This window comes from Vigna umbellata, chromosome 10 (assembly GCF_029865625.1).
Source record: "Vigna umbellata cultivar VRB3 chromosome 10, Vumbellata_1.0, whole genome shotgun sequence".
Taxonomy (NCBI): Eukaryota; Viridiplantae; Streptophyta; class Magnoliopsida; order Fabales; family Fabaceae; genus Vigna; species Vigna umbellata.
This window is the reverse complement of record NC_142174.1, coordinates 21638540-21663302: the sequence shown is the minus strand read 5'-3', so window position 1 is coordinate 21663302 and position 24763 is coordinate 21638540. Positions and strand designations below refer to the sequence as shown.

The following is a 24763-nucleotide window of genomic DNA, read 5'->3' as shown; positions in this document are numbered from 1 at the left end:
AGCTGATTAAATGCATTTTGGATTGCAGGAAAATTTCGGAAATACATTTTGGGACATCAGGAAGAATGCCAAATAAATTCAAGACTCTCCACACAGACATTTTAGAAATTAATTAAATTGTAATTCAGTAGTTTAGAATTTTTGTATCAACTCTTATATTTTGGGTCAATTTTTGGTAAATTAGATTAGACCCAAAATTAGAAATTAATGACTTGGCATCCTAGGGTTTTATTTTGTGTGGACCCTACCCTAAAAAAGGGACACACGTCCTTAGAAAGGACACAGCCGCCACTCACTCCTGGGGGGAGGCTCTCGCGGTTTTTGGCTTTAGGCTTGTGCCTGGAAGTTTTCGGGAATGGAGAGCTGGGGAGATATTCACGTTGTTACAAATTTTTAGAATGAAAGAAGCATTTTGTTTTAATTGATCTTTGTTAACTCTTCATCAGTCTTTCAATGCTCATCATCACGGAAGTTCACTTTTGCTTCATCGGTCTTTGTTACTCTCTTTTTACTGTTACGCATTTTTGAAGAAGCAAATTTCATTTTTGCTGTGCTGGAAGAGACGCTGTGCACGGAGAATGGATGGGAGGCACGGTTTACATGGTAGAAGCAAGTCCAATTCATTCCTTTTCTTTGGAAGCACAAGGTTACGTGGAGTAGAGGAGAAAAGGTGATTTAATTTGGAAAAAGGCACCGTGATTAATGTTTGGAGAAAAAGTCTAGGAGATGGGACGTGTCAAGGCAATTGGTGGCTGAATGTTAGCTAATATTTTTTTTCCTTTATTGATTTAAGAATGAAAGAGATTAGAAGGTAGAGGTGGTAGGTAGGAGCTGGATAAGCATGGTCACGTGGAGCACAGGAGGCAAATGTTGGGTGATTGATGATGCAGAAAATAGAAGGCCGAGAAGGTGATTTAGAGTGAAGAAGTGGAGTACGGTAGTAGCAGGGAGCAGTCACGTCCGAGCTCAGAAAAGAGGAAACCCATGGTGATTAATCCCATTTTTATTTGCATTCATTTAGCTTTGGAGAAAAACAAAATAGCCGATTCCAGGAGAAGTGATTTTAGAAAAGAGGAGGTGCTGGCACGGTTTGGAGATTGCCACGGGTTGATGTTGATTGAGTAAGAGAGAATGGTGTGTACGAGAATGGCAGCTGGAAGAACCCACGTGAAGATGTCACGTCCAGAGGAGAAATCAATTTTGATGGAGGAGGCCACGGTGAAAGAGTTTTAGAGGACAAGGGTGGTTTAATTTGGAGCGACACATCCAGCTTTAAAATTGGTGTTTTAATTCTCAGTTTGCATTTAGTTGTTTAGCTCAATGTTACACTTTTAATTTGGTTTAAGCATTTTTCATTTTAATGTTCTCTCTTTTTCTTGGTTGTGATAATTTAGTTATGATGTTAGCTTAAGTGATCAACTGTTTTAATCCTGTGTTTACATCCGTGTTTATGTTCCTGTTTTGATTTAGTTCACTTGCATTCATAAAAAAAAATCACAAACCCCCCACTACGTGTTTGATCTGAGACTGAACCACAATTTGGTCCTTGAGAGACGACCTAGGAGTCACTTCCTAGTACTATACTGCATTCTTATATGCACAACTTTTGTGGGAGGCGCGACCCTCTCATCAAAATGGCGCCGTTGCCGGGGACCAAAGGTTCAGTCTTGGGTTTTTGTTGTGTGTGTTTATATATGTTGTGTTAATATATGTTTCATCTGTTATGTTTTTGTTGTGTGTGTTTTGTTTCTGTGTTGTGATGTGATGTTCTGTTTTGTGTGTGCGTGTTGCATGTATAAATGTGTTATGTTTTATTAGTTTCGTGATTTTTAGTATTCTTCTTTTTCCATGTCTACCTATTTTGATTTTGTGAATACTGCTTATTTTGCTAGTGCCTCTGATCATGATTCTCCTTCTGCATGTTACTCTGATTGTAATTCTGCTGATTTTTATGCTGAGAACAATGTGGCTCATCCTCAAATTTCTGAGAGCTCTCTTTGGGAGCCGGTTCCACCTAATGAGGATGGTGATCATTTAGTTCTCACCACTGGACTGATGAATTTGTTGCCCAAGTTTTATGGTCTTGCAGGTGAATGCCCACATGAACATTTGGATAGGTTTTATCGAATTTGCTCTTTAATGAAACTTCCAAATGTCCCGGACGATCTAGTTTTCTTAAGAGCATTCCCGCACTCATTAGAAAGAGCAGCAAAAGATTGGAAAGACTCTCTTCCTCCAGGATCCATTACCAGATGGGAAGATCTTGAGCATAAATTTCTGAGCAAATTCTCCCATGTGCAAGATGGATACGACAACGGTCTTGGATGGAATGACCCTACCTTGGGATGGTACAATGCTCCACAACATCAATATCAAGAACCACCATTCCAGAGTACTTTCATGCCTCCACTAGTCCAGCAATATCAGAGTCAGCAATATGATGCTTCTGCCGAAATAGCTCCTCAACCTTCTATTTCTGAGCCTACATTGCAGGAGTTGTTGGAGCAGTTGACCATGCAGAACCTGCAGTTTCAGCAAGAGACCAGAGCGTCCATTCAGAGCTTGAATGACCAGATAGGGCAGATGGCTACTCAATTAAATCAGGAACAGTCTCAAGATTCAGAGTTACCATTTCAGACTGTTCAGATTCCAGATGATGATGATAGTGGCATCAACATAGAAGATGGGGAGAAGAGTCATGAGCTTACTACTGTGCCATCTACTTTCCCATCATCCTATGTCCCTACCCTTGCACCTGAGGAGACTGATGATTATTTTGAGGAGCAGGCAGGTATAAGCAGTGATTCTGAACCAGGTAGACCACCTTCATTTCCCCACAGTCTACCAATCTTCAAGGAAGTGGAGGTAAACATACCTAATTTTGACTATGCTGTTGATGAATATGTTGTTGATAGGTATGTTGATGATTGTATTGTTGATGAGTCTGTTTTTAATTCTTTCTCTCTGCATGATGAGAATCAATTTTTGATATCAAATTCGTATGTTTATTCTCCATGCACTGAACATGAATCTGAATCTGTGGTTGATATTGTTTCTGAATTTGAAATTGATTCATGTTCTGAGAGTTTATCTGTTGTTCAGCCTGTTACACTGGGATTGGGTGGTATACCCCTGCATGTCATTTCTTTGGAACCACATTGCACTAACCCTATTGCAGGAGGTACAAATGAATTTGATCAACAAACACCCACAGTGGAAAATAAAGGTGCTAACACTGACAAAAGCTTCAAGACCAATAGGCACCAGCTGAACCTGCTCATCAACAATCTTTGCTTCTTAGATCCAGCTGTGGATGATATCTCCCTGCTAGATCAAATCTGGAGGATGAAGCAATTCTTCCTAAAAACTTCCTTGCTGGATCCTGTGGTCGAAGACATCTCCCTGAAAGTCCAAAATTGGCAACTGCCACCATGATCAGGGGAGTTTTCCTTTTCTCTTCTCCCCCTTTCCCTACTTTTATTGCACTTGTCCATGATCTGTTCACTGTTTTGATTTTCAATCTTATGCTTATGACACATTGAGGACACTGTGTAGTTTAAGTGTGGTCTATTGGGGGAGATTTTTATTTTTCTTTGTTAGTTTTTGTTTTCTTGGATAAATTTTTTCTTTTCTAGGTAGTTTTTGTTGTGTCTTGTGTACAGTTTTACATGTTTCTCTTCATTTCTGGACTGTGTTAAAGTTGTAGACTCGTCTTTCACTTCACTTGATTGATACTTATTGGTTTGAAATCCCTTTCTTTTCTTTGCTTGGGAAGATGATTATGATGTTTGAGAGGTTGAATTGATTGTGACAATTATCCTGTGTGAGATTTGAGCCACTTTATGTTCTTTCTTGTGTGTGATATGTCTCTTGATTGCTTGCGCATATGCCTTGGCTTGACTCTTGTTGATAATTCTTGATTGATATGCATGTTTGGAAGTGATAAAGGCAGTTTTGTTTTTGAGCCTCTCTAGCCAAATAAGCTTACCTTGTTCTGATTCTTTGAAAACCCTTGTTGAGCCTATACTTTCCTCATTTCTTTGTTTTGAAGCTCATACACTAGCCCTAAGTGAAAAACCATGATTACCTTAACCTTAGGGAATTTTGGAGCTTTGGAAGTGTTTTGGGAACAAGTGTGGTCTCCTTGGGGATTCTGATGAGTTGGCTAGTTAGTTCCTCTTCTTGTTTTGTTTTTGTAAATATGTGGTGTATCTTGTCTCTTGAAATTGTGTGCTGAAGAGAGAAAAGAAAAGGGACAGGATGAAAAAAAAGAGAGTAGAAAAACAGTAAAAAAATGAAAGAAATTGTGAATAATTGTGAATAATGGAGTCAAGAAGAGGATGGAGTTAGAGGTTTTGGGGTGTGAGTTGACTGTGTTTACACTTGTTCCCCATTGCTCCTCTATTTCTTTTGGTTTGTAGCTTCTCATCCATATTTATCCTCCCTTGTCCTTGGCCCCATTTCACCCATAAAAGACCTTTTGATTTGAACATGCATATGTTTTGAGTGTTGATATTAGAGGTTTGCCAAGTCTGTTGTTGTTTGCTTTCTTGAGTGCATTGAGTGACATTGATTTACCCTAAACACTTGAGAGAAACACTGATAGTGCATCTGTGAGGTTATGTTGCTTTTGATTCACCTCTTGAGCTGATTGATCATTTTGCCATGTCTTGAATTGCTTGGATGATTTCATGAGTATCTGCTTTCTCTGATTGATTCTGTGTTGGATATTGTCTACTTCTTTTCTTGGTCCAGATTCCTGGAGAACTGTGTAATTCTGTTTCTATCCTTGTTGAGTCTTTGTTGTCTGTCTGTCGAGTCTGTGTCAGCTCCCTGATGTTTGAGTAGTTCCCTGGTTTTCGTCTTGGTTTTGCCCAGGAGTGCAAAAGACTAAGTGTGGTCTATTTTGATGAGTCGTTATTTCTTGAATTATATTTAGTTTATTGCACTTAAATAAACCAGGGAATTGTACTTAATTGTCTATTATTTTCCCATTTTTCCTAATTGTGCTCAATTTGATCGGAAATTTTTATTTTAATTAATTTGGAATATTTGAGCTGATTAAATGCATTTTGGATTGCAGGAAAATTTCGGAAATACATTTTGGGACATCAGGAAGAATGCCAAATAAATTCAAGACTCTCCACACAGACATTTTAGAAATTAATTAAATTGTAATTCAGTAGTTTAGAATTTTTGTATCAACTCTTATATTTTGGGTCAATTTTTGGTAAATTAGATTAGACCCAAAATTAGAAATTAATGACTTGGCATCCTAGGGTTTTATTTTGTGTGGACCCTACCCTAAAAAAGGGACACACGTCCTTAGAAAGGACACAGCCGCCACTCACTCCTGGGGGGAGGCTCTCGCGGTTTTTGGCTTTAGGCTTGTGCCTGGAAGTTTTCGGGAATGGAGAGCTGGGGAGATATTCACGTTGTTACAAATTTTTAGAATGAAAGAAGCATTTTGTTTTAATTGATCTTTGTTAACTCTTCATCAGTCTTTCAATGCTCATCATCACGGAAGTTCACTTTTGCTTCATCGGTCTTTGTTACTCTCTTTTTACTGTTACGCATTTTTGAAGAAGCAAATTTCATTTTTGCTGTGCTGGAAGAGACGCTGTGCACGGAGAATGGATGGGAGGCACGGTTTACATGGTAGAAGTAAGTCCAATTCATTCCTTTTCTTTGGAAGCACAAGGTTACGTGGAGTAGAGGAGAAAAGGTGATTTAATTTGGAAAAAGGCACCGTGATTAATGTTTGGAGAAAAAGTCTAGGAGATGGGACGTGTCAAGGCAATTGGTGGCTGAATGTTAGCTAATATTTTTTTTCCTTTATTGATTTAAGAATGAAAGAGATTAGAAGGTAGAGGTGGTAGGTAGGAGCTGGATAAGCATGGTCACGTGGAGCACAGGAGGCAAATGTTGGGTGATTGATGATGCAGAAAATAGAAGGCCGAGAAGGTGATTTAGAGTGAAGAAGTGGAGTACGGTAGTAGCAGGGAGCAGTCACGTCCGAGCTCAGAAAAGAGGAAACCCATGGTGATTAATCCCATTTTTATTTGCATTCATTTAGCTTTGGAGAAAAACAAAATAGCCGATTCCAGGAGAAGTGATTTTAGAAAAGAGGAGGTGCTGGCACGGTTTGGAGATTGCCACGGGTTGATGTTGATTGAGTAAGAGAGAATGGTGTGTACGAGAATGGCAGCTGGAAGAACCCACGTGAAGATGTCACGTCCAGAGGAGAAATCAATTTTGATGGAGGAGGCCACGGTGAAAGAGTTTTAGAGGACAAGGGTGGTTTAATTTGGAGCGACACATCCAGCTTTAAAATTGGTGTTTTAATTCTCAGTTTGCATTTAGTTGTTTAGCTCAATGTTACACTTTTAATTTGGTTTAAGCATTTTTCATTTTAATGTTCTCTCTTTTTCTTGGTTGTGATAATTTAGTTATGATGTTAGCTTAAGTGATCAACTGTTTTAATCCTGTGTTTACATCCGTGTTTATGTTCCTGTTTTGATTTAGTTCACTTGCATTCATAAAAAAAAATCACAAACCCCCCACTACGTGTTTGATCTGAGACTGAACCACAATTTGGTCCTTGAGAGACGACCTAGGAGTCACTTCCTAGTACTATACTGCATTCTTATATGCACAACTTTTGTGGGAGGCGCGACCCTCTCATCAAGGCCCTAGTCCATTGAGTACTTCGGACAGATAGGGTTAACCTCGAGTGGCAGCTGGGGATTGATCAGTTATTACACCACTCGGGTGCAAGGACGCTTGTAACTACATGGTTCATACAGTCCGGACGGTCTGTCTTATATTACATTTTTCTATGATTATTATTTGATGAATCACATGCTGTATGTGTGTTTTGAAATGTAACTATATGTGTTGATTGTATAAATTAAATATTATAAGCTTACCCTTGCATTTCCATTGTGTTGTCTACTGTTCATGTATATCCGTCTTGTCCAAATGCAATGATCATCCGTTGTGGATGTGAGCAGATGGTGGTGCATCCCTTGAGCAAGTGCTGGAAGAAGAAAATTTGGATGAAGCCAATCTGGTAGAGGTTGAAGTGAAGGCCGAGCCTTAGAGGCGCTCGTTAGAATAGGAATTGTAAATGTTAGTGCTTAAAGAACGTTCGGCCAAGTATTTTGTAAGGCCGTTCGTCTTAATCATGTATCCCCCTATTTTGCGTACGTTGTTTTGTGCATATAAGAACGTCTGTTTTGGGTTTCCTTTGTATGCGTTTATAAGCGTTCCCTGTACTGATGCCGTTTAGGCTTTTGTGAATCTGATTTAATACAAAGACTGTTTGTGATTACTGTTAATTGTAATTAATTCTGATTTATGGTGATTACTGTATTTTGGGATGTTACAAGTTTGGATTTTTTTATCTTTCCATTTTTTGAAAGTTTAAATTTTTTATGATTTTAGAATGATTGCACTACTATTGTTAAAGATGTTAACTAAATACTCACAAAATCAGAAGTAAAACAAAACTAGGAGTGAATAAAATTAGTTAAACTACTTAACTATCAAAAATTACATTCCTGAATTAAAAATTAATTTAGATTAAATGAGATAAATTACTTCTTTTTTCTAACAAACTCAAATGAACTAAACTAATATTTAAAAATCTTGGAAAGAAATTAATTAAATAGATAGAAAATATTTTTCTGAACTTAGATTCTTCCATAAACAACAAAATTAAAAAGTCGAGATGAACAGAGTCATGTCAAAAGTTGAGATAAACCAAGTTAAACAAAATGTCAAAATAAGTCAAGTTTAAAATTCAGTCGAGTTCAATGAAATAGACAAAATCAAAACCCGATTAAGTTATCCTCAAGCTAAAATTGACCGAATTAGGTTAAGAAGGCCACAACAAAACCCCATCAAGTCGGTCTCGATTAAAATTTAGACAAGTCGGCTCTGATAAAAAACCAACCAAATTCAATTGGACCACGGTCAAAACTTAGTTGAGTCAGTCCTAAATTAAATCGGCTAAATTTTGTCGAATTGTCCTCGATCAAAAATCGACCAAATTTGGTTGAGACAACCACAACCAAAACTTGGTTGAGTTGGTCTTGATTGAAATTGGCCAGATTTGACCAAGTAGGCCTTGCTTGAAAATAAGTGAAATTTGCCTAGGATCCATGAATGGTCGAGACAGTTCCAACCGATGATTGATCGAATTCGGTCGAGTAAACCCCAACCAAACACTGGTTAAATTCGATTGAGTTGAACACGACTAAAACTTGATCGAATTAGTTCCAACCAAAATTTAATTGAGTTAACCCTTGTTAAAAATTGACCGAATTTGACGAGTCGAATTGAGTTAAAAATCGATCGAATTGGAATAAGTCGACCTCGATTAAAGTTTCATCGAGTCCATACTAACCAAACTAAATTATAACTTTAAAATTATAAAACAAATAAAAATATAATAAATAATTAGTTTTAAGTTAATAAATAGTTTTAACTATAATTTTATAAAATCAATTTTTCAAAACTGAACTATAAAATAATTTAATTTAATTTTTATTCTAAAGAATTCAATTTTGAGTTCAATATAATGCAATTAATTAGTAATTAAGTACAATCCATCCCTAATAAACTGCGCCCTTATATTGTATTTAGATGTTGACGAGAAAGCTAAAAAAATAATAATAATTAATTCGGAAAAAATGAAAGCCCACATGGTAAATTAGTTAAGGGCTAAAGCCCAACCGAAAGAAAAGTAAAAAGATGAGACAAAACATATGGCGGCTAGTAATTGCAGGTAAAACATTACTTTTAGCTCACCTCGCACCAAACAGTTTGAATAATAATCCATGCTGATGGAATTAAGATATTTGATAGCGGAGAACAGAATAAGCTGCAAATGCAACAGCATAGTTCACACCACAATAGCATTCCTCGAATTGGTTCCTCATGAGAGGGAAAGAACAACGTGGAGCGGAAGACTCGTTCTTCGCTCCAAATGCTTCTGCCGCTCACCACAATTTGGGCTCACCAAACCACCGCAGGCCCACACGTAGAAACCGAGGCCCACACCAATCGAACTTGAAATACCGTGTCGTGAACAAGCCTGAAGCGGTTTCTTCCTTCAACTCTCACTCCGTTGAGGATGTCAATGTGGGCGTAACTGTCGCATCCCTAAATCACCATGGCGAGGACGCGGACGGTGCCTCCGAGCTCAACACCGTTGACGGCACTGATCGCGTGACTTATTCCAGCAAGGTCGGGGAAGGATGCGGCGATGATGATGATGATGATGATGATGGTGATGGTGATGGTGATGGTGAGGGCGATATTCAGACCAGACTTGATAAGCTGCTCTGTAAAATTGAGGAACCTGATTTGTCCGAGGAGCAGATCAGAATCAATGATCAATTGCAACAAGATGAGGTAGAGATAACGCTTTAGGAATTAAATCTCGATCGCTTGGTTACTGTTGTTTGGTGACATTATTGGTTTGGGCAAAACGATCGGAATTAATGTTTTATCCTCGGGACAAAACTTAGGGCTTCTTAGGTGCTTTTGGTAATGTTCTCCTATAGAACTGTGGTTACACCTCTATTTGCATTGAAGTTGAGAGAAAAACTTAGAATAACTTTTTAAGTGCTTCTAAAAATGTTCTCCAATTAGAATTGTAGTTGGACCTCTATTTGCATTGGAGTTAGGAGAACGCTACACAACTTCTTATGTGCTTTTCGTAATGCTCTCTAACTTCAGTTTATTTCTTTCGTAATGCTCTCTAATTTCAGTTTATTTCGGTAATTATGTTAATTATTGATGTGAACCTTTATCACGATGAAACTTTAATTTGATTAGAGAACAACACCAAAAACACCTCAGAAGCTGCAAGTAAGTTTGCTTTTAATGTCAACATAGGTTGTCAGTTAAAACTCAATTCTCCCTGAAAACAGCAAAAAATAACGGTTAAGAACTTCGTTAAGTTTGGATGTATTGGTTTGAAGCAGAATTATTATGGCATGTGATATCTATGTTGCAGATACTTGTGGTGGAGTCAATTTATGGAGAAAATGTTTTCGGCCTTGAGAGATGGAAAGGCTTGCGTTGCTTTCAGGTCTTGCTAAAAACCTAATTATTCAGCTCTGGCTTTGTTTCTTTACAATACAAACTTTATAAAACCTAATGCTGACTCTCTTTTCTTTTTGCCATCCCTCAGATACATATACACATTGATGTTTTGGGTGAAATAGCCATCACAGCTAAGTTGAACTCTCTTAATCAACTTGAGACTGTAAGCCGCAGTTCAGATGAATTCTTATACACTTTCAAAGTCCACTATCTTCCACCGGTTGTTTTGACTTGTTTACTACCTAAGTCGTACCCTAGCCACCAACCACCTATTTTTACACTCTCTGTTAAGTGGTTGGAACCTGTGAAGATTCTGAGACTGTGTTCCAAGTTGGATTCAATATGGGCTGAACAACAAGGGCAGGAAGTAATTTACCCTTGGGTAGAATGGTTGCATGGTTCTTCTCTTTCTCATCTGGGATTTGATGAAGAAATCACACTTGGGCCTTATGGCATGAATGTTGTCCAGGATGAGCGTGTTGTTTCAGGAGCTGAGTGCATTGACATTGATATTCCTTTTCTACGAAATTACAATGATAAGAGACACAATGAGAACTTCCTCAAAGAATTACATCAATGTAACATTTGCTTTGGTGAATATGCAGGTAATTTCTTATTATGCCTGACTTAGACTTAGTGTTTTACACAGATGCAACTAATTTTGAATTTGATCTTATTGTATCACGTGTCCCATGAGAATTACCTTCTCTTGTTGAGACTCGAAACTGTGTCTGATCATCACCATTCATAAACAGTTTCTTTGAACTTCATTGGTGGAGAATCATTAACAGTTCCATTAATTTTAATAATTGGAGCTCTATTACTTAGCAGGTCATCAATGAAGCACTGCTACAATGAGTATTGGGTACAACACGTATCCAATAGCAGTTCTTTTCATCTTGACAAATATAGGATATGATATGTTTAACTACATTATAGTGTATATTTATGCATATGTATAATTTACAAAAATAAAATAAATGTTATTGTAATTTTTAAAAAATCATATTAAAATTGAAAATTATTACTGATGTTATTGAAATTGAACATACGGAATACACTAAACTCAAATGTATATATGAACTAGAAATGACAAGTAAATGAAGTGCTCTCCGTATTTAATACAAACACCCTTTCAAATAATTTTCTATACTGTACGGTTTCAAATCATTTTCATGTTCTCACCATTTAATGAAAAATTAAAAGTGACATTTGACTTATATAAGCATTGTTTATCTGTTTCTTGTAACTATTTTATTTTAATTTTAAAGGTGATGCATTTTTCTAGTGACTATTCGATTTTAAATATGTTGAATATGTTTTATCAAAGTATACAAACGCATCTATGTCAAATACCTATGCAACACATATGTCGAATCCAACAACTTGCCGGTGCAACATAGCAGCCCGTTAATATATAAGTTTTATTTGGTGGTTTTATGGCCAAAAGGAATTTGGCTTATACCATCCAAACAAAACTCATTTTTCCAATTTATTTTTTAATTTTTTTTATTTCCAAAGCTGATTCTGCTTAAAAGTTCTAAACTATTTATCCAACCATTCAGATATCTGACTAACCTTATATTGTAGTAGGCTTATCGAAATGGTTCATTTTGTTAGAAGAAATCCTTTGTTTGGCTTCTTTTCATCATAATACAGTTCATGGCTTCATGCTATTTCAATTGTGACTTCAATCCCTTTACTGTGTTTGGCTCTTTGCTCTGATAGAAAACTGGATCTCACTCCTTGTCTTCTCCATAACTTTTGCCCCAACTTATGGACTTCGTAATTTATGTGGAAAAGCTAATGCTGTATCACATCACTGCTTGAGCCAATGCAGTTCTACTTCTTTCTATTGACAGCAAGGATAATATCATCTGCGTTATTGGCTTCTAATTTCTAAAGACGTTTTCATTCCAGTGTGGTTTATTATTTACATGCATGAGTTGATTCTACTTTTTTCAATGCTTGGTCAATTAGAGTTAATATTGAACATAGTTCTCATGTCTACCCCTTTATCTATCAGGTTCCGAGTTTATCCGGATACCATGTATGCATTTTTTTTGCCTCAAATGCTTGCAGACCTTTGCCCAGATACATGTAAAGGAAGGAACTGTTAGTAATCTTCAATGTCCTGAAGCAAAATGTACAGTCATGATTCCACCTGGCCTTTTAAAACACTTGCTAGATGACAGAGATTATGAGCGCTGGGAATCCATGATGTTGGAAAAAACACTTGCATCAATGTCTGATGTTGTTTATTGTCCAAGATGTGAAACCCCCTGTATAGAGGATGAAGACCAGCATGCTCAATGCCCAAAATGTTATTTTAGTTTTTGTACCCTTTGCAGGGAACGACGCCATGTTGGCATAGCATGCATGAGTCTTGATATGAAGCTTCAGATTTTGCAGGTATGTTATATTTGGATCCAAGATGGGATGAATGGTTTAGTTGTCAATTGTTGTCAGACTCACAGCTATGAAATGTCTTTTTGGTGAATACATAGCAGTATATACTCTTATAACTAGCATCTATTTATATATTAAAGGCATATTATTGCATTAAAATGTAGTTGAATGATGATGAGATTTTTTGAACTTGATCTACTCGTGAGAACTATTATACTAATGTTAGATTGACGAAAGTCAATGTCAATAAAAAAATATTGAGTGGAGTAAGTATAATGATATTTACTCTTACACCTGTAGTAAATAGTCCACGGCTCCACCCATTCCTAGATGCTTTTGAATTTTTAATTTCTTAATTACCAGCTTAGTCTTTATCCTTTTTCCCATCTCCATGAGCCCAAGAGAGCAGGGAGAGATAAAGAAAACTAATAAGGGACATTGATTGAAAATGAGGGTGATACAAAACTATGTGTGATACGAGTTATATTTATAGAGCTTATTGTCAAATGTGAGGGATAAAATCAAATGAAATACGATCAAATACAATGGAGATGCTGTAATCAAATTGGCAAATTACAAATCCCAAGTGTGGGAGTAGTCAACAATACTATCGTAGGCAAAATAATTTATAGAGCTTTGTTAATTGTATGCAATAGTGTATTGCACTCCATCGTGTTGTTGTGTCCCCCTCTGTTCCTGTAACCTTTGTCACCTTGCTAAAGGCAATCATGTCTGGAGAGATGTTCTTCTCTGCCAAAATTCAAAATTTTGACCCTTTGCATCGGATACAGGAACTATTACTCTCAGGTGTTGCAGTTTTTTTTTCCCACAAATCTTTTTTCCCTTAAAATCAATGTTATCTTTATGGTTTTTCAGGGGTAAAACTCATAAACTTGCCCACCTGCCCACCCTTAATAATCTGATGACCTCTTCTCTCTACCTCTCATGACTTCTATCTGCTCTACTCTGTTATTGATTCTGCTTTGCTCACATACATTTTTTTTTTCTGATCGGGTGCTCATATACATCTAACTACCCTAGCTCCATTATTTGGTTCCATCACTGACTTATAGTCTGTTGTTTCTGTTAGATGTTAAGATGTGTGTTTCTGTTATTTGGGCTTAGTCTATTCTGTATTAAGGGCATTGGCCCATATCTTACAATATAAATAAACTACCCTATGTGTATGCTAAACACAAGGGATATTTTCTCCCAATCTTCTCTATTTCTCATATGGTATCTAGAGCACAGGAATAGTTCCAATCAACTCCACGGTCTCCGGCACTCATCACTGCCGCTGTCGCCTCCACCGTCGCCGCCGCCGTCGCCTCCACCGTCGCCGCCGCCGCCGCCGTCGCCGGAGTTCCAGAATCGACCGGCGACCACACCATCGGAATCGTCTCGGCCGGGCGACCACCGTGGTACGAAGATCGCGGCGAACAGACCACCCACGCGCCTCCACGCGCCGCCGCAAGAGTCACCGCTGCCGCCGCCCGTGCTGGCGCGTCGCCGGAGCTTTCCGTCGCCGATCAGCACCGCCGTGATCGCCTCCTCGCCCTCTTTCTGGATCTGTGGTCGTTGCGTCAATTGGAGCACTTTGAATTTTTAGGGTTTCTCTCTCTCCATGGCGTCTTCCTCGTCTACAAACACCTCTATTGGTGGCTCATCTTCTGATCCCTCAATATATACCAATTATGTGAATGTACACTTGTCCATTGACAAGTTAGATGGCACAAATTATGCAACATGGGCGTCCTACATCAAACTTTGGTTGAAGAGTCAGGGGTACTTAGATCATCTTACTCAAAATGTGACTATTGCTCCCATAGATGACACTTCCCGCTGGATGAAAATTGATGCTCAGTTATGCATTGTTATAAAGTCCACCATTCACTCCTCACTGAAACAAATGTTTCGATCCTATGAAACATGTTCAGAAGTATGGGCACAAGCGAAGTTGTTATACACAAATGACACTCAGCGTCTTTATGGTGTTTGTCAGGACCTATTAACTGTTATTGGTCCACGCAATCCTGGTCCCATGGCAGAATATTTGGGTAAAATTCATGCCCTTCTTCATGACTTTAATGATATATTACCTCCTGCTTCCACTCCTGCTGAAGAATTGGAACAACGATCAAAGTTCTTCATGTTGTTGGCATTATACGGACTCTCTGATGATGTTTCTTATGTCCGTGATCAGATTTTGGGTTCTCCTGTCATACCCAACTTTACTTCTACTTGTTCTGCTCTTTTGCGTATACCGAGCAAACCCGTCACTGAGACATCCCCTCATACTGATGATTCCTCTGTTATGGCTGTTCAACGTGATGATCGAAGTCGGTCTCGCAAGCCAAGTAAAGGACGTCCAAAATGTGACCATTGTGGCAAGTTAGGCCACAAGATTGATAAATGTTATGCTCTCCATGGACGTCCTCCTCGACCTGTAGCAATGGCAAATTCTGATCTACCTCCCCGATCACCGTCTGCAGACCATCCTACTTCATCTAATACCGTAGACAAACCTGCAATCTTTAACGAATTTCTCATATGGTATGAGGATCATCAGTACTCTGGTTCCACTACATCTGCATCTGTTGCACGTACAGGTACACCTTTTGTTGGTCTAACTCACTCCCTCGGACCTTGGGTCCTTGACTCAGGCACCACTGATCATATCACTGGTAATAAGTCCTTGTTTTCTTCCTTGTCATGTCCGGATAATTTACCCTCGGTAACAATGGCTGATGGGTCTAAAGTCTCATCTCATGGTATTGGTACTGTTAATATTTTTCCATCCATATCCATTGATCATGTACTTTATGTCCCTGGGTCTCCCTTCAACTTATTGTCCATTAGTCGTTTAACTCGTACTCTTAATTGTGTTATTTCATTTACTAAAGATTCTGTTTGGTTGCAGGACTAGAGTTCGAAACACATGATTGGCACAGGATGTGAGTCTCATGGCCTTTATCATCTCCGCCCTTCTCCACATGTTGGCGTAGTCATGGAGTCACCATCCCTTCTTCATGCTCAGTTCGGTCATCCTAGTCTTGCCAAACTACAACAACTTGTCCCGAGGTTGTCCACATTATCCAGTTTGTCGTGTGAGTCTTGTCAGTTAGGGAATCATACTCGTAGTTCCTTTCCTCGTCGTGTCTCACAACGAGCGTCGTCCCCCTTTTCATTGGTTCATTCTGACATTTGGGGACCTAGTCGTGTTAAGTCCATTTTAGGTTTTCAGTATTTTGTTACCTTTATTGATGACTATTCCAGATGTACTTGGTTGTTTTTAATAAAGAATTGTTCTGAGTTGTTTTCTATTTTCCAATCTTTTTTTATAGAAATAAAAACACAGTTTGGGGTTTCTATTCGAAATTTACGCAGTGATAATGGCTGTGAATACCTTTCTCAACCATTTAAACATTTTATGGCTTCTCATGGCATTCTTCACCAAACCTCATGTGCTTATACCCCTCAACAAAATGGGGTGGCTGAGCGCAAGAATGGACACCTTATTGAAACAACTCATACCCTTCTCATTCATGGTCAAGTACCCTCACGTTTTTGGGGTGATGCTGTTCTCACGGCATGTTATCTTATCAACCGTATGCCATCTTCCGTCCTAGATAACAAGCTCCCTCATTCTATCTTATTTCCTGAAGACCCTCTACATCCATTACCTCTTAGAGTTTTTGGGTCTACATGTTTTGTTCATGATTTTAGTCCTGGTCTTGATAAGTTATCTCCTAGGTCTCACAAATGTGTCTTCTTAGGATTTCCACGGTCACAAAAGGGCTATAATTGTTTTTCCCCTTCCCTCAATCGTTATTTTATCTCTGCTGATGTCACTTTTGATGAATCTTCTTTTTACTTTACACATCTATCTTCTAGTTCTGTACCTCTCCCTATTACTGTTGATATTCCTCTTATCTGTGATCCTTCTGGTGATGCTAATCCCATTTTGTCTCCTCCTTCTTTAGACTCTCATTCACCACAGGATCGTCCTTCACCACCACCCCTTCAGATTTATAGTCGCCACAATTGTCTCCCTCATGACTCACTTCCAGTGCTGCCTTGTGTGTCTCCTCTGGTTCCAGCAAATGAATCTGACTTGCCTATTGCCCGGTATACGCTCTACCCGTAACCCTTCCCCCCATTATACTGTTCTTAGTTACCACAGATTATCTCCATCTTTTTACACTTGTCTCTCATCCATTTCTTCTGTGTCCATTCCTAAATCTGTGGTGATGCCTTAACTCATCCTGGCTGGCGTCAAGCTATGCTGGATGAATTAAGTGCTTTATAGAAAAGTGGAACTTGGGAGCTTGTCCAATTACCATCTGGAAAGTCTGTTGTTGGTTGCAGGTGGGTGTATGCTATCAAGGTTGGTCCTGATGGCACAATTGATCGTCTGAAAGCTCGATTGGTTGCCAAAGGCTACACACAGATTTTTGGTTTGGATTATGGTGATACTTTTTCTCCAGTGGCAAAAATGACCTCTGTTCGCCTATTCATTGCCATGGCCGCTCTTCGACAATGGCCTCTTTACCAACTTGATGTCAAAACTGCTTTCCTAAATGGTGATTTGCATGAAGAAATTTATATGGAGCAACCGCCTGGCTTTGTTGCTCAGGGGGAGTCATTTGGATTGGTATGTCGTCTTCGCAAATCCTTATATGGCCTAAAACAGTCTCCTCGGGCCTGGTTTGGTAAATTCAGCTGTGTTGTTCAACAATTTGGTATGTCTCGCAGTGAAGCGGATCATTTAGTGTTCTATCGCCACTCAGGTGTTGGATGTATCTACTTAATAGTATATGTCGATGATATTGTTCTCACAGGAAGCGACTATCTTGGCATCTCTCAGATGAAACAACACCTTTGTCATCATTTTCAAACCAAAGATCTTGGTAAACTCCGGTACTTTTTGGGTATTGAAGTAACACAATCCAATGATGGTATTGTCATATCTCGGAGGAAGTATGCATTAGACATCTTGGAGGAAACAGGGTTAATGAACTGTAAATCTGTTGAGACACCTATGGACCCTAACATCAAACTCCTACCAAATCAGGGGGAGCCTTTCTCATATCTTGAGCGGTATAGAAGATTAGTTGGTAAATTAAACTATCTTACTGTTACGCGTCCTGACATTTCCTTCGCAGTTAGTGTGGTGAGTCAATTTCTAAACTCCTCGTGTGAAGACCATTGGGATGTAGTTGTTCGCATACTGAAGTATATTAAAGGATCACTTGGAAAAGGTTTGCTATATGGCCCTAACAACGATACAAAAATCGTTTGCTATTCAGATGCTGATTGGGCTGGTTCCCCTTCTGATAGGAGGTCTACTTCTGGATATTGTGTCTCTATTGGTGGCAACCTGATATCTTGGAAAACTAAGAAGCAAAGTGTTGTGGCAAGGTCCAGTGCAGAAGCAGAATATAGAGCTATGGCATCAGCTACTTGCGAGCTTGTGTGGCTTAAACAATTGCTTAGTGAATTGAAATTTGGAGATGTCACTCACAAGACACTTATATGTGATAATCAAGCTGCTCTCCATATTAGCTCTAACCCTGTCTTCCATGAGAGAACCAAGCACATTGAAGTTGATTGTCACTTCATTCGAGAAAAAATCATATCAGGAGATATCAAGACTGAGTTCGTTAACTCAAGCAACCAGTTGGCAGACATATTTACTAAGTCCTTACGAGGACCTAGAATTGATTATCTTTGTAACAAGCTTGGAACATATGATTTATATGCTCCAGCTTGAGGTGGAGTGTTAGATGTTAAGATGTGTGTTTCTGTTATTTGGGCTTAGTCTATTCTGTATTAAGGGCATTGGCCCATATCTTACAATATAAATAAACTACCCTATGTGTATGCTAAACACACAAGGGATATTTTCTCCCAATCTTCTCTATTTCTCATAGTTTCTATCCAGTTCACTCCCTGTTCCTTGCTCTGTCGTACTTAATTTTTGTTAGGGTCCAATTGTAATGTGAGACTTGAGTCTCCTATTCAAAATGCAAGATTTTAATGTGGAATCTCTAGCATGACATTGTAGTTTCTTAATTATTTCATTGTCGTGATGTATGTGAGTCTAGTATGTTGCTAGTTTCTATTGCTCTTGATGTTCAAAAGGGCATGTATTTTGAGTCGTGTCTTTCTATTCTATTATCCTTTATCTTGATTTTTGGCTGTAATTTTTAACCAAAAAGTGGCTTTCAGTTTTCTGATTTTTGTCTTACTTTAGGACCGTCAAAATTCATCCCATTTAAAGGAAGATCAAAAGCGTAGAGAACGTGAAAAGATTAATGAAATGCTCAGTATGAAAGAAATTCATCGTGATTCCAAGCTATGCCCCTCTTGTGACATGGCAATTTCTCGAACTGAAGGTTGTAACAAGATGAAATGTGGTAATTGTGAACAATACTTTTGTTACCGCTGCAACAAGGCAATTGATCCATCAGATCCTTATGGACATTTCAGGTATTTGGCTTTTTATAAGTAATACACAGGCAAAATCTTTTGCGTGATTTGCGTCTGCCAAAATTTAAATTACATAATTCTTACGGAACTCTATTTCGTTCTTTCAAGGGATGGTTCATGTGAGCTGTTCCCAAGAGAAATGGTCGAGTCCTGGCAAGAGCGAATAAATAATCGCCAGGTAGTAGGACAATTACAGGCTGAGCTTTTTCCTCAACGAGGCTTGACATGTCCTAATTGTCGTCAATTTAATGCAAAGGTGAGTAAAGCTTTCTGTTTGCTTCTTGCAAAAATATTTCATGGCAGTGTCTGTTTGAATGAGATGAGAATTGTTGAGTTACCTGAATTAATGTAGTTGATTGTGATTATGGATTTGGTTAGCCTGCGATACGGCTGAGGAGCTCTATTTTATTATCAGAAATGACCTTCCAGTTTTTATAGTGTATTATATATTTTGACATACGGGTAGTATAAGGAAAGAACAGGAAGGCATCCTCGTACATTATGCTTGAAATCGAATATTCTTATGTTTGCCGCTATTTGCACTGTATCTGCTATTACTTTGAAATCATTCAAGGATTTTCCTATTCTCATTGTATGTCCTTTGCTTCTCCAAGGAATACCTTTTGTGAACTAATGGTAAGGTTCCAACTTACGAACTTTTACAGTATGACCAAAAACCCGTTACATTAGTTAATTGGTTAAAGGAGGGGCTATTCCAGGGCATACTGCTCATTTTGGGGTCTTAACAATCGAAGAGACCCTATTTGTTGTGGTTGGAATATAGTTTGTTTGTCATCACTAACTACTTTCTCCATTGCCATTTTGAATTTAAAAACAGATTGGAAATAATAATCACTTGTTTTGCTGGGCATGCCAAAGCCACTACTGCTACTTGTGCAAAGAGATTGTGAGGCGCGGCACCAAGCATTATGGACCCAAGGGCTGCAAACAACATTCCGAGGGCTAGTATAAGCATAATGCCTTAAGATTTTATTTATTTTTTTGTCTATTTTTGGCACTGGGAAACACCACAGGTTCAATAGAGTTTTTCCGACCGGTGAAGCCTCCGTGATTAAATGCAAAGGTCGAAACCATCTCCAGTGAGTTCAATTCTATTTTGCAGCAAAATAAAGTAGAGATAGGATGTGTTTCTATTTCGTACATTTTTGTTTCTGTAAGAGAAAACATGTAAAAGGAATAAATTATACAGCAGAATAATTTGTCAATTTTTTTGGTGTTTTTTATTTGGAAAAGAAAAGTCCTATACATAAAAATACATGACTTCTTTTTTTTGGTGAGAAAACACTACATCTTCATGTAATTTTGTTGTATGTATTAGAAGCTTTTTATATCAAACTTATCTGGCACGGGCATTAATTTTGGAAATTTATTGTTTAAATATTGTAAAAATGAGAAACTAGACAGGAAAACAAGGCACCCTGTATCTTCAGGTCAGGTCTAGAATAGTTAAATTTAATTTTTTTATCTCCATTATCCGTGTTTTTGTAAATTAACTTGAAGCATATATTTGATGTATTAAGATACTTGTTTCGGTGTGATTGAGATCTTTAACCTAAAACATTCAAAGTTGTCCGTCTCATCTTTCAGTTGCGCTATCATCTCTCTTCTCCTTGTCCTAGCCATGGGGAGGGTATCTACAGCAGACACTCTGACGTTTAAGTCAGTGACTTTGTCTAATAATCTTGTAATAAAGATAGTAATTAGAATAAAATTACCTGGCTTTTCTGTCAGACAAATATTTATAAATTATTATAATGAACTTATCATTAGGTCAATAAATGACATTATTCTGCCAATTAATGACATTATTTTTGTTAATTGTTAATAAATGACAATTATTTTCATTAACTTTCCATTGACTGTTTAGATTAATTTCCTGGTCGATCATTTTTTTGTTGGATGGTCAATCGTTCGGTCCTTGGGTTGACCAGGTGGTCCTATAATACATAAGTCCTCCAAGCCCAAGCAAGCTCTTTATTGAAAGAGGTGCGCGTAAGGTTATTGTGAGCTTGAGAGAGACCGTTCACGTTGTATTTTTGATGTATTTTATGTTTTCATTGCCCTTTGCTTCGAGCGGCGGACTCTAAGAGTTTTCTTTAGAACTTTATCCTAGGTTGAGCAGTAAACGTCTGAAGTTCTTTTGGAACTTTTTCCTATGTAAGATATTTTCATTCACAAAAATATACGTTTAACAAAATATTAAATAGTTTATTTTTATAATGAGAAGTCATTAGAACCTGACAAGGTTGGACTTTGGTGATCCAACTATTGATGAGAGTTCTTTTTAGAACTTTTTCCTAGGCGAATGATGGGAGTTCTTTTTAGAACTTTTTCCTATGTTAGCCTTTTTTAGAACTTTTTTCCATGTTGATCGGCGAATGATGAAGTTCTTTTTAGAACTTTTTTCTATGTTGATAGGAGCTCCTTTTAGCACTTTTTCTCATGTTGATCGGCGAATGATGAGAGTTCTTTTTAGAACTTTTTTCTATGTTGATAGGAGCTCTTTTTAGAACTTTTTTTCATGTTAACCAGTAGGTGCTAGGATCCTGTTATCTGCATTGAAGAAAAATAACAATTCGATTTTGAACGATAAAAAAGTATAGCTAATAAAATTAAGCTAGTTTGAGTTATAAGGCCAGACCGGACAAGTGAGACCGGTCTTCAAGCGTTCTGACAATTTCCATGAGTTTGACGTCGACCGCCTATGATTGGAATTTATGAAACTCTCGGATAAAGTTTTTCCTCTGTTCCATTTCCATGGAGCCCGTTTGATTATGCTCCAAAATACTATTTTTATTACTTCAAAGTTGCTTCACAAAAATATGTGTTAGCGCAAAATAAAATAAATGGTTCAATATTATAATTAGGTTTAAACCCTCGGTTGGTCCTCGTATTTATATGGAAATCTCAAATGGGTCATCGTTTTTTTTCGGTCTCAATTGGGTCATATTTTTTGTAAAAATGAGCCAATTTTACCCTAACCGTTAAGTTGTTCTAAACGACGTTAAATTAGGTTGAGCTGTATTTTTTACTTTGATGACGTGGCATTGTTCAATAAAATTTAATGGCTGATGTGTTTTAAAATTGTTCACGTCACATCTCAAATCAACTTCTTCTTTTGTCTCACCACTTTCTCTCTCTCCCATTTCTTCCAACACTCAAAAGCTGCAATTTTTCTTTGTTTTTTCCTCTTCAAAGACTAAAAGTGCCCGCCAAGAAAGATTTTCCTACTGAAACTAGACCACGAGTAGAAGTGCAGGGAGAGGTCCAAAAGAATATTACCGAGCACTCTGTGCTAAAGGAACACAACAAAATGGGCAGCGGAAAAAGAAATATATTTTTCAGAATTTGGTTTCGTCTTAGAAAGAGGGAGCTAGTGAAGGTTTCTATTGGCTCAATTGCAGCAGCTTTCTCTGGTATCTCAAAGCCATTTTTTGGGTTTTTCATCATCACCATAGGAGTAGCATACTTTAAGGAAGATGCAAAAACGAAAGTTGGACTTTATTCAGCCATCTTCACTACAGTAGGGATGCTTTCATTATTCAGCCACACCGTCCAGCATTACTTCTTTGGAGTGGTTGGAGAAAAGGCCATGGCAAATCTCAGACGTGCTCTGTATTCAGGTATCAGATATCCCCTATTAGAATTTCCATAAATGAACCTCATTTCTCTTTCCTGGAAAAAAAAAACTGCAGCTTTTTTGAGTGTTGGAAGAGATGGGAGAGAGAGAAAGTGGTGAGACAGAAGAAGAAGTTGATTTGAGATGTCACGTGAACAATTTTAAAACACATCAGCCATTAAATTTTATTGAACAATGTCACGTCATCAAAGCAAAAAATACAGCTCAACCTAATTTAACGCCGTTTAGAACAACTTAACGGTTAGGGTAAAATTGGCTCATTTTTACAAAAAATATGACCCAATTGAGACCGAAAAAAAAACGATGACCCATTTGAGATTTCCATATAAATACGAGGACCAACCGAGGGTTTAAACCTTATAATTAGTTTGTTGTAAGATCCATTTTCATTTTTTATTTGGAGATCGGAATCTTCCCTGACTCTTGATTGTTGCTTAAATCAAGAAACACTAATCGGTTTTCAGATTTCCAACAATATGCAAGTGGCCCCTTTATTTGATTATCTGATAAATCCAAAGTGCCCAAGTTTGCAGCTGTGACGTTTCTGCATGAGATATCCTCTAAAGAATTTTCCTCCAATGATAGAAACTCCAACTCAGATAGTTGTCTGATGCTTCTCGGGTATCTTGCCAATAATTTGGGTATAAGATAATGCCCGAAATATGTGTTTGCTTGTAATTTGTTATCCGAGACAAGATGAAGCTCTTGCAGTTTGAAGCTAAGGAGTGCTTGCTTCTCTCTGTCTATGCATTTTGCTTCATCACTCATTTGAATTGTTGAACATCACAGTAATTCCTGAGGCAAGCAAAGAAAGCAGTAGAAGAACATAAAATGTTTTTAGAAAATAAGCACTCATTTCTTTTTTTTCCTTTTTTTTGCAATCAATCTGAGTGCTCAAATCGCAGCTCTTGACGCTGCCTGCAACAGTGCTATCAGAGCACGCGGTGGCGCTGCACTCGCCGGTCGACGAGACCAATGTTTGGGCACACGACCCCTCGAGGTTACTACCCACTGCCAGCAGCTGCACCACAAGCCCCTTTTTCACCGTTGCGAGCTCTTATACGTCTGCCGCATCCAATGCAGCTCTACGCTCATTACGGCAACGGCGGGCACCTCCGCGACCACCTTCAGCGATTTCTCGCGGATCTCGCACACTTCCTTGTTATGGAGGATGATGTGCCTGCGGGGTTTAGTGCCGCCTCCAACGTATTTGAATTGAAACCCCATAAGGGCCTCCACCACAGCCGCCTGGCGTCGAAGGGCGTTTACCAGTCCTGGGCCAGTGCGTGAAGCTCATTGTAGGCTTTGTACAGTGGAGGCATAAGCCTTAATAAATATCACCTTTTATTTCAGCAAATCAAACAAAATGAACGCGTAATGTTGGGTGTACTACAGAAGGGACTATCAAAATGGGGTCAGTAAAATGATGATACATGCTTACAGGGAAGTAAATAATAAATTTCCATGTTTTCTCAAAAATTCAATTTCTTTAAAATATGATATATAATTATCTTTAGAATTGACATGAAGAAATTATGGCACTGGGCATGGTTTGAATATGTCTTGTCGAGTTTGGTATATAGTATATGACTCGTCACCAACAAGATCAACAGGAAGAGCCTCGCCGAAGCAGTGATGTTGAGGTCGAATGCTCGTCTAGTTTTATGGTTATAGAAGATGTCGTTCGGTCTTATGGTGGACGCCAACCGATGGTCCTTATTGTTTTGTGTGTCGAACGTCCTTGTTCCTTGCTTCAAATTATTGAATAACAAATGAGAGTTACTTACAAAAGACACTCTAAAATCAGAATTTTTATCTTACAAGTCTTTTATGATTCAATAGTCACTCAAAAGTCCCTTTACTTCGAAAGTAAACCTCTATTTATAAAGTTTAAAAGAATTTGACCAATTAATTTTACCTCTTAATGATCATTAATGCAAATCTTAACTACTTAACCGTAGTCATTGCGACATTAATTGCGCTTTAACTCTGCTTAACGGTTATCGGAACCGAACTGTTACGAGACGCTTTCTTGTATATTCACATGCTCGATTTTGTCTTGCACTTTGTCACTCTTCCGGATCG

The 24763-nt window shown here is 38.1% G+C and overlaps 1 protein-coding gene across 1 annotated transcript; it reads left to right on the top strand.

Moving 5' to 3' along the window:
* The first annotated feature begins 8850 nt into the window (after positions 1–8850).
* On the top strand, positions 8851–20338 carry NHL8 (NDR1/HIN1-like 8). The gene is made up of 7 exons (XM_088100371.1): positions 8851–9420; positions 10028–10102; positions 10205–10721; positions 12143–12528; positions 18782–19017; positions 19126–19273; positions 19856–20338. The coding sequence occupies exons 1-7, from the start codon at positions 8944–8946 to the stop codon at positions 19982–19984; spliced, it is 1968 nt and encodes a 655-aa protein (XP_087956497.1). The 5' UTR covers positions 8851–8943; the 3' UTR covers positions 19985–20338.
* The last annotated feature ends 4425 nt before the right edge of the window (positions 20339–24763 follow it).

What these genes read in the sequence shown, in the direction of transcription:
- NHL8 (XM_088100371.1), top strand. Translation starts at nt 8,944, where the DNA reads ATGAGAGGGAAAGAACAACGTGGAGCGGAAGACTCGTTCTTCGCTCCA. An exon ending in TTGCTTTGGTGAATATGCAG is followed by an intron (nt 10,722 to 12,142) that starts GTAATTTCTTAT and finishes TTTATCTATCAG; the next exon opens with GTTCCGAGTTTATCCGGATA. An exon ending in GATCCTTATGGACATTTCAG is followed by an intron (nt 19,018 to 19,125) that starts GTATTTGGCTTT and finishes CGTTCTTTCAAG; the next exon opens with GGATGGTTCATGTGAGCTGT.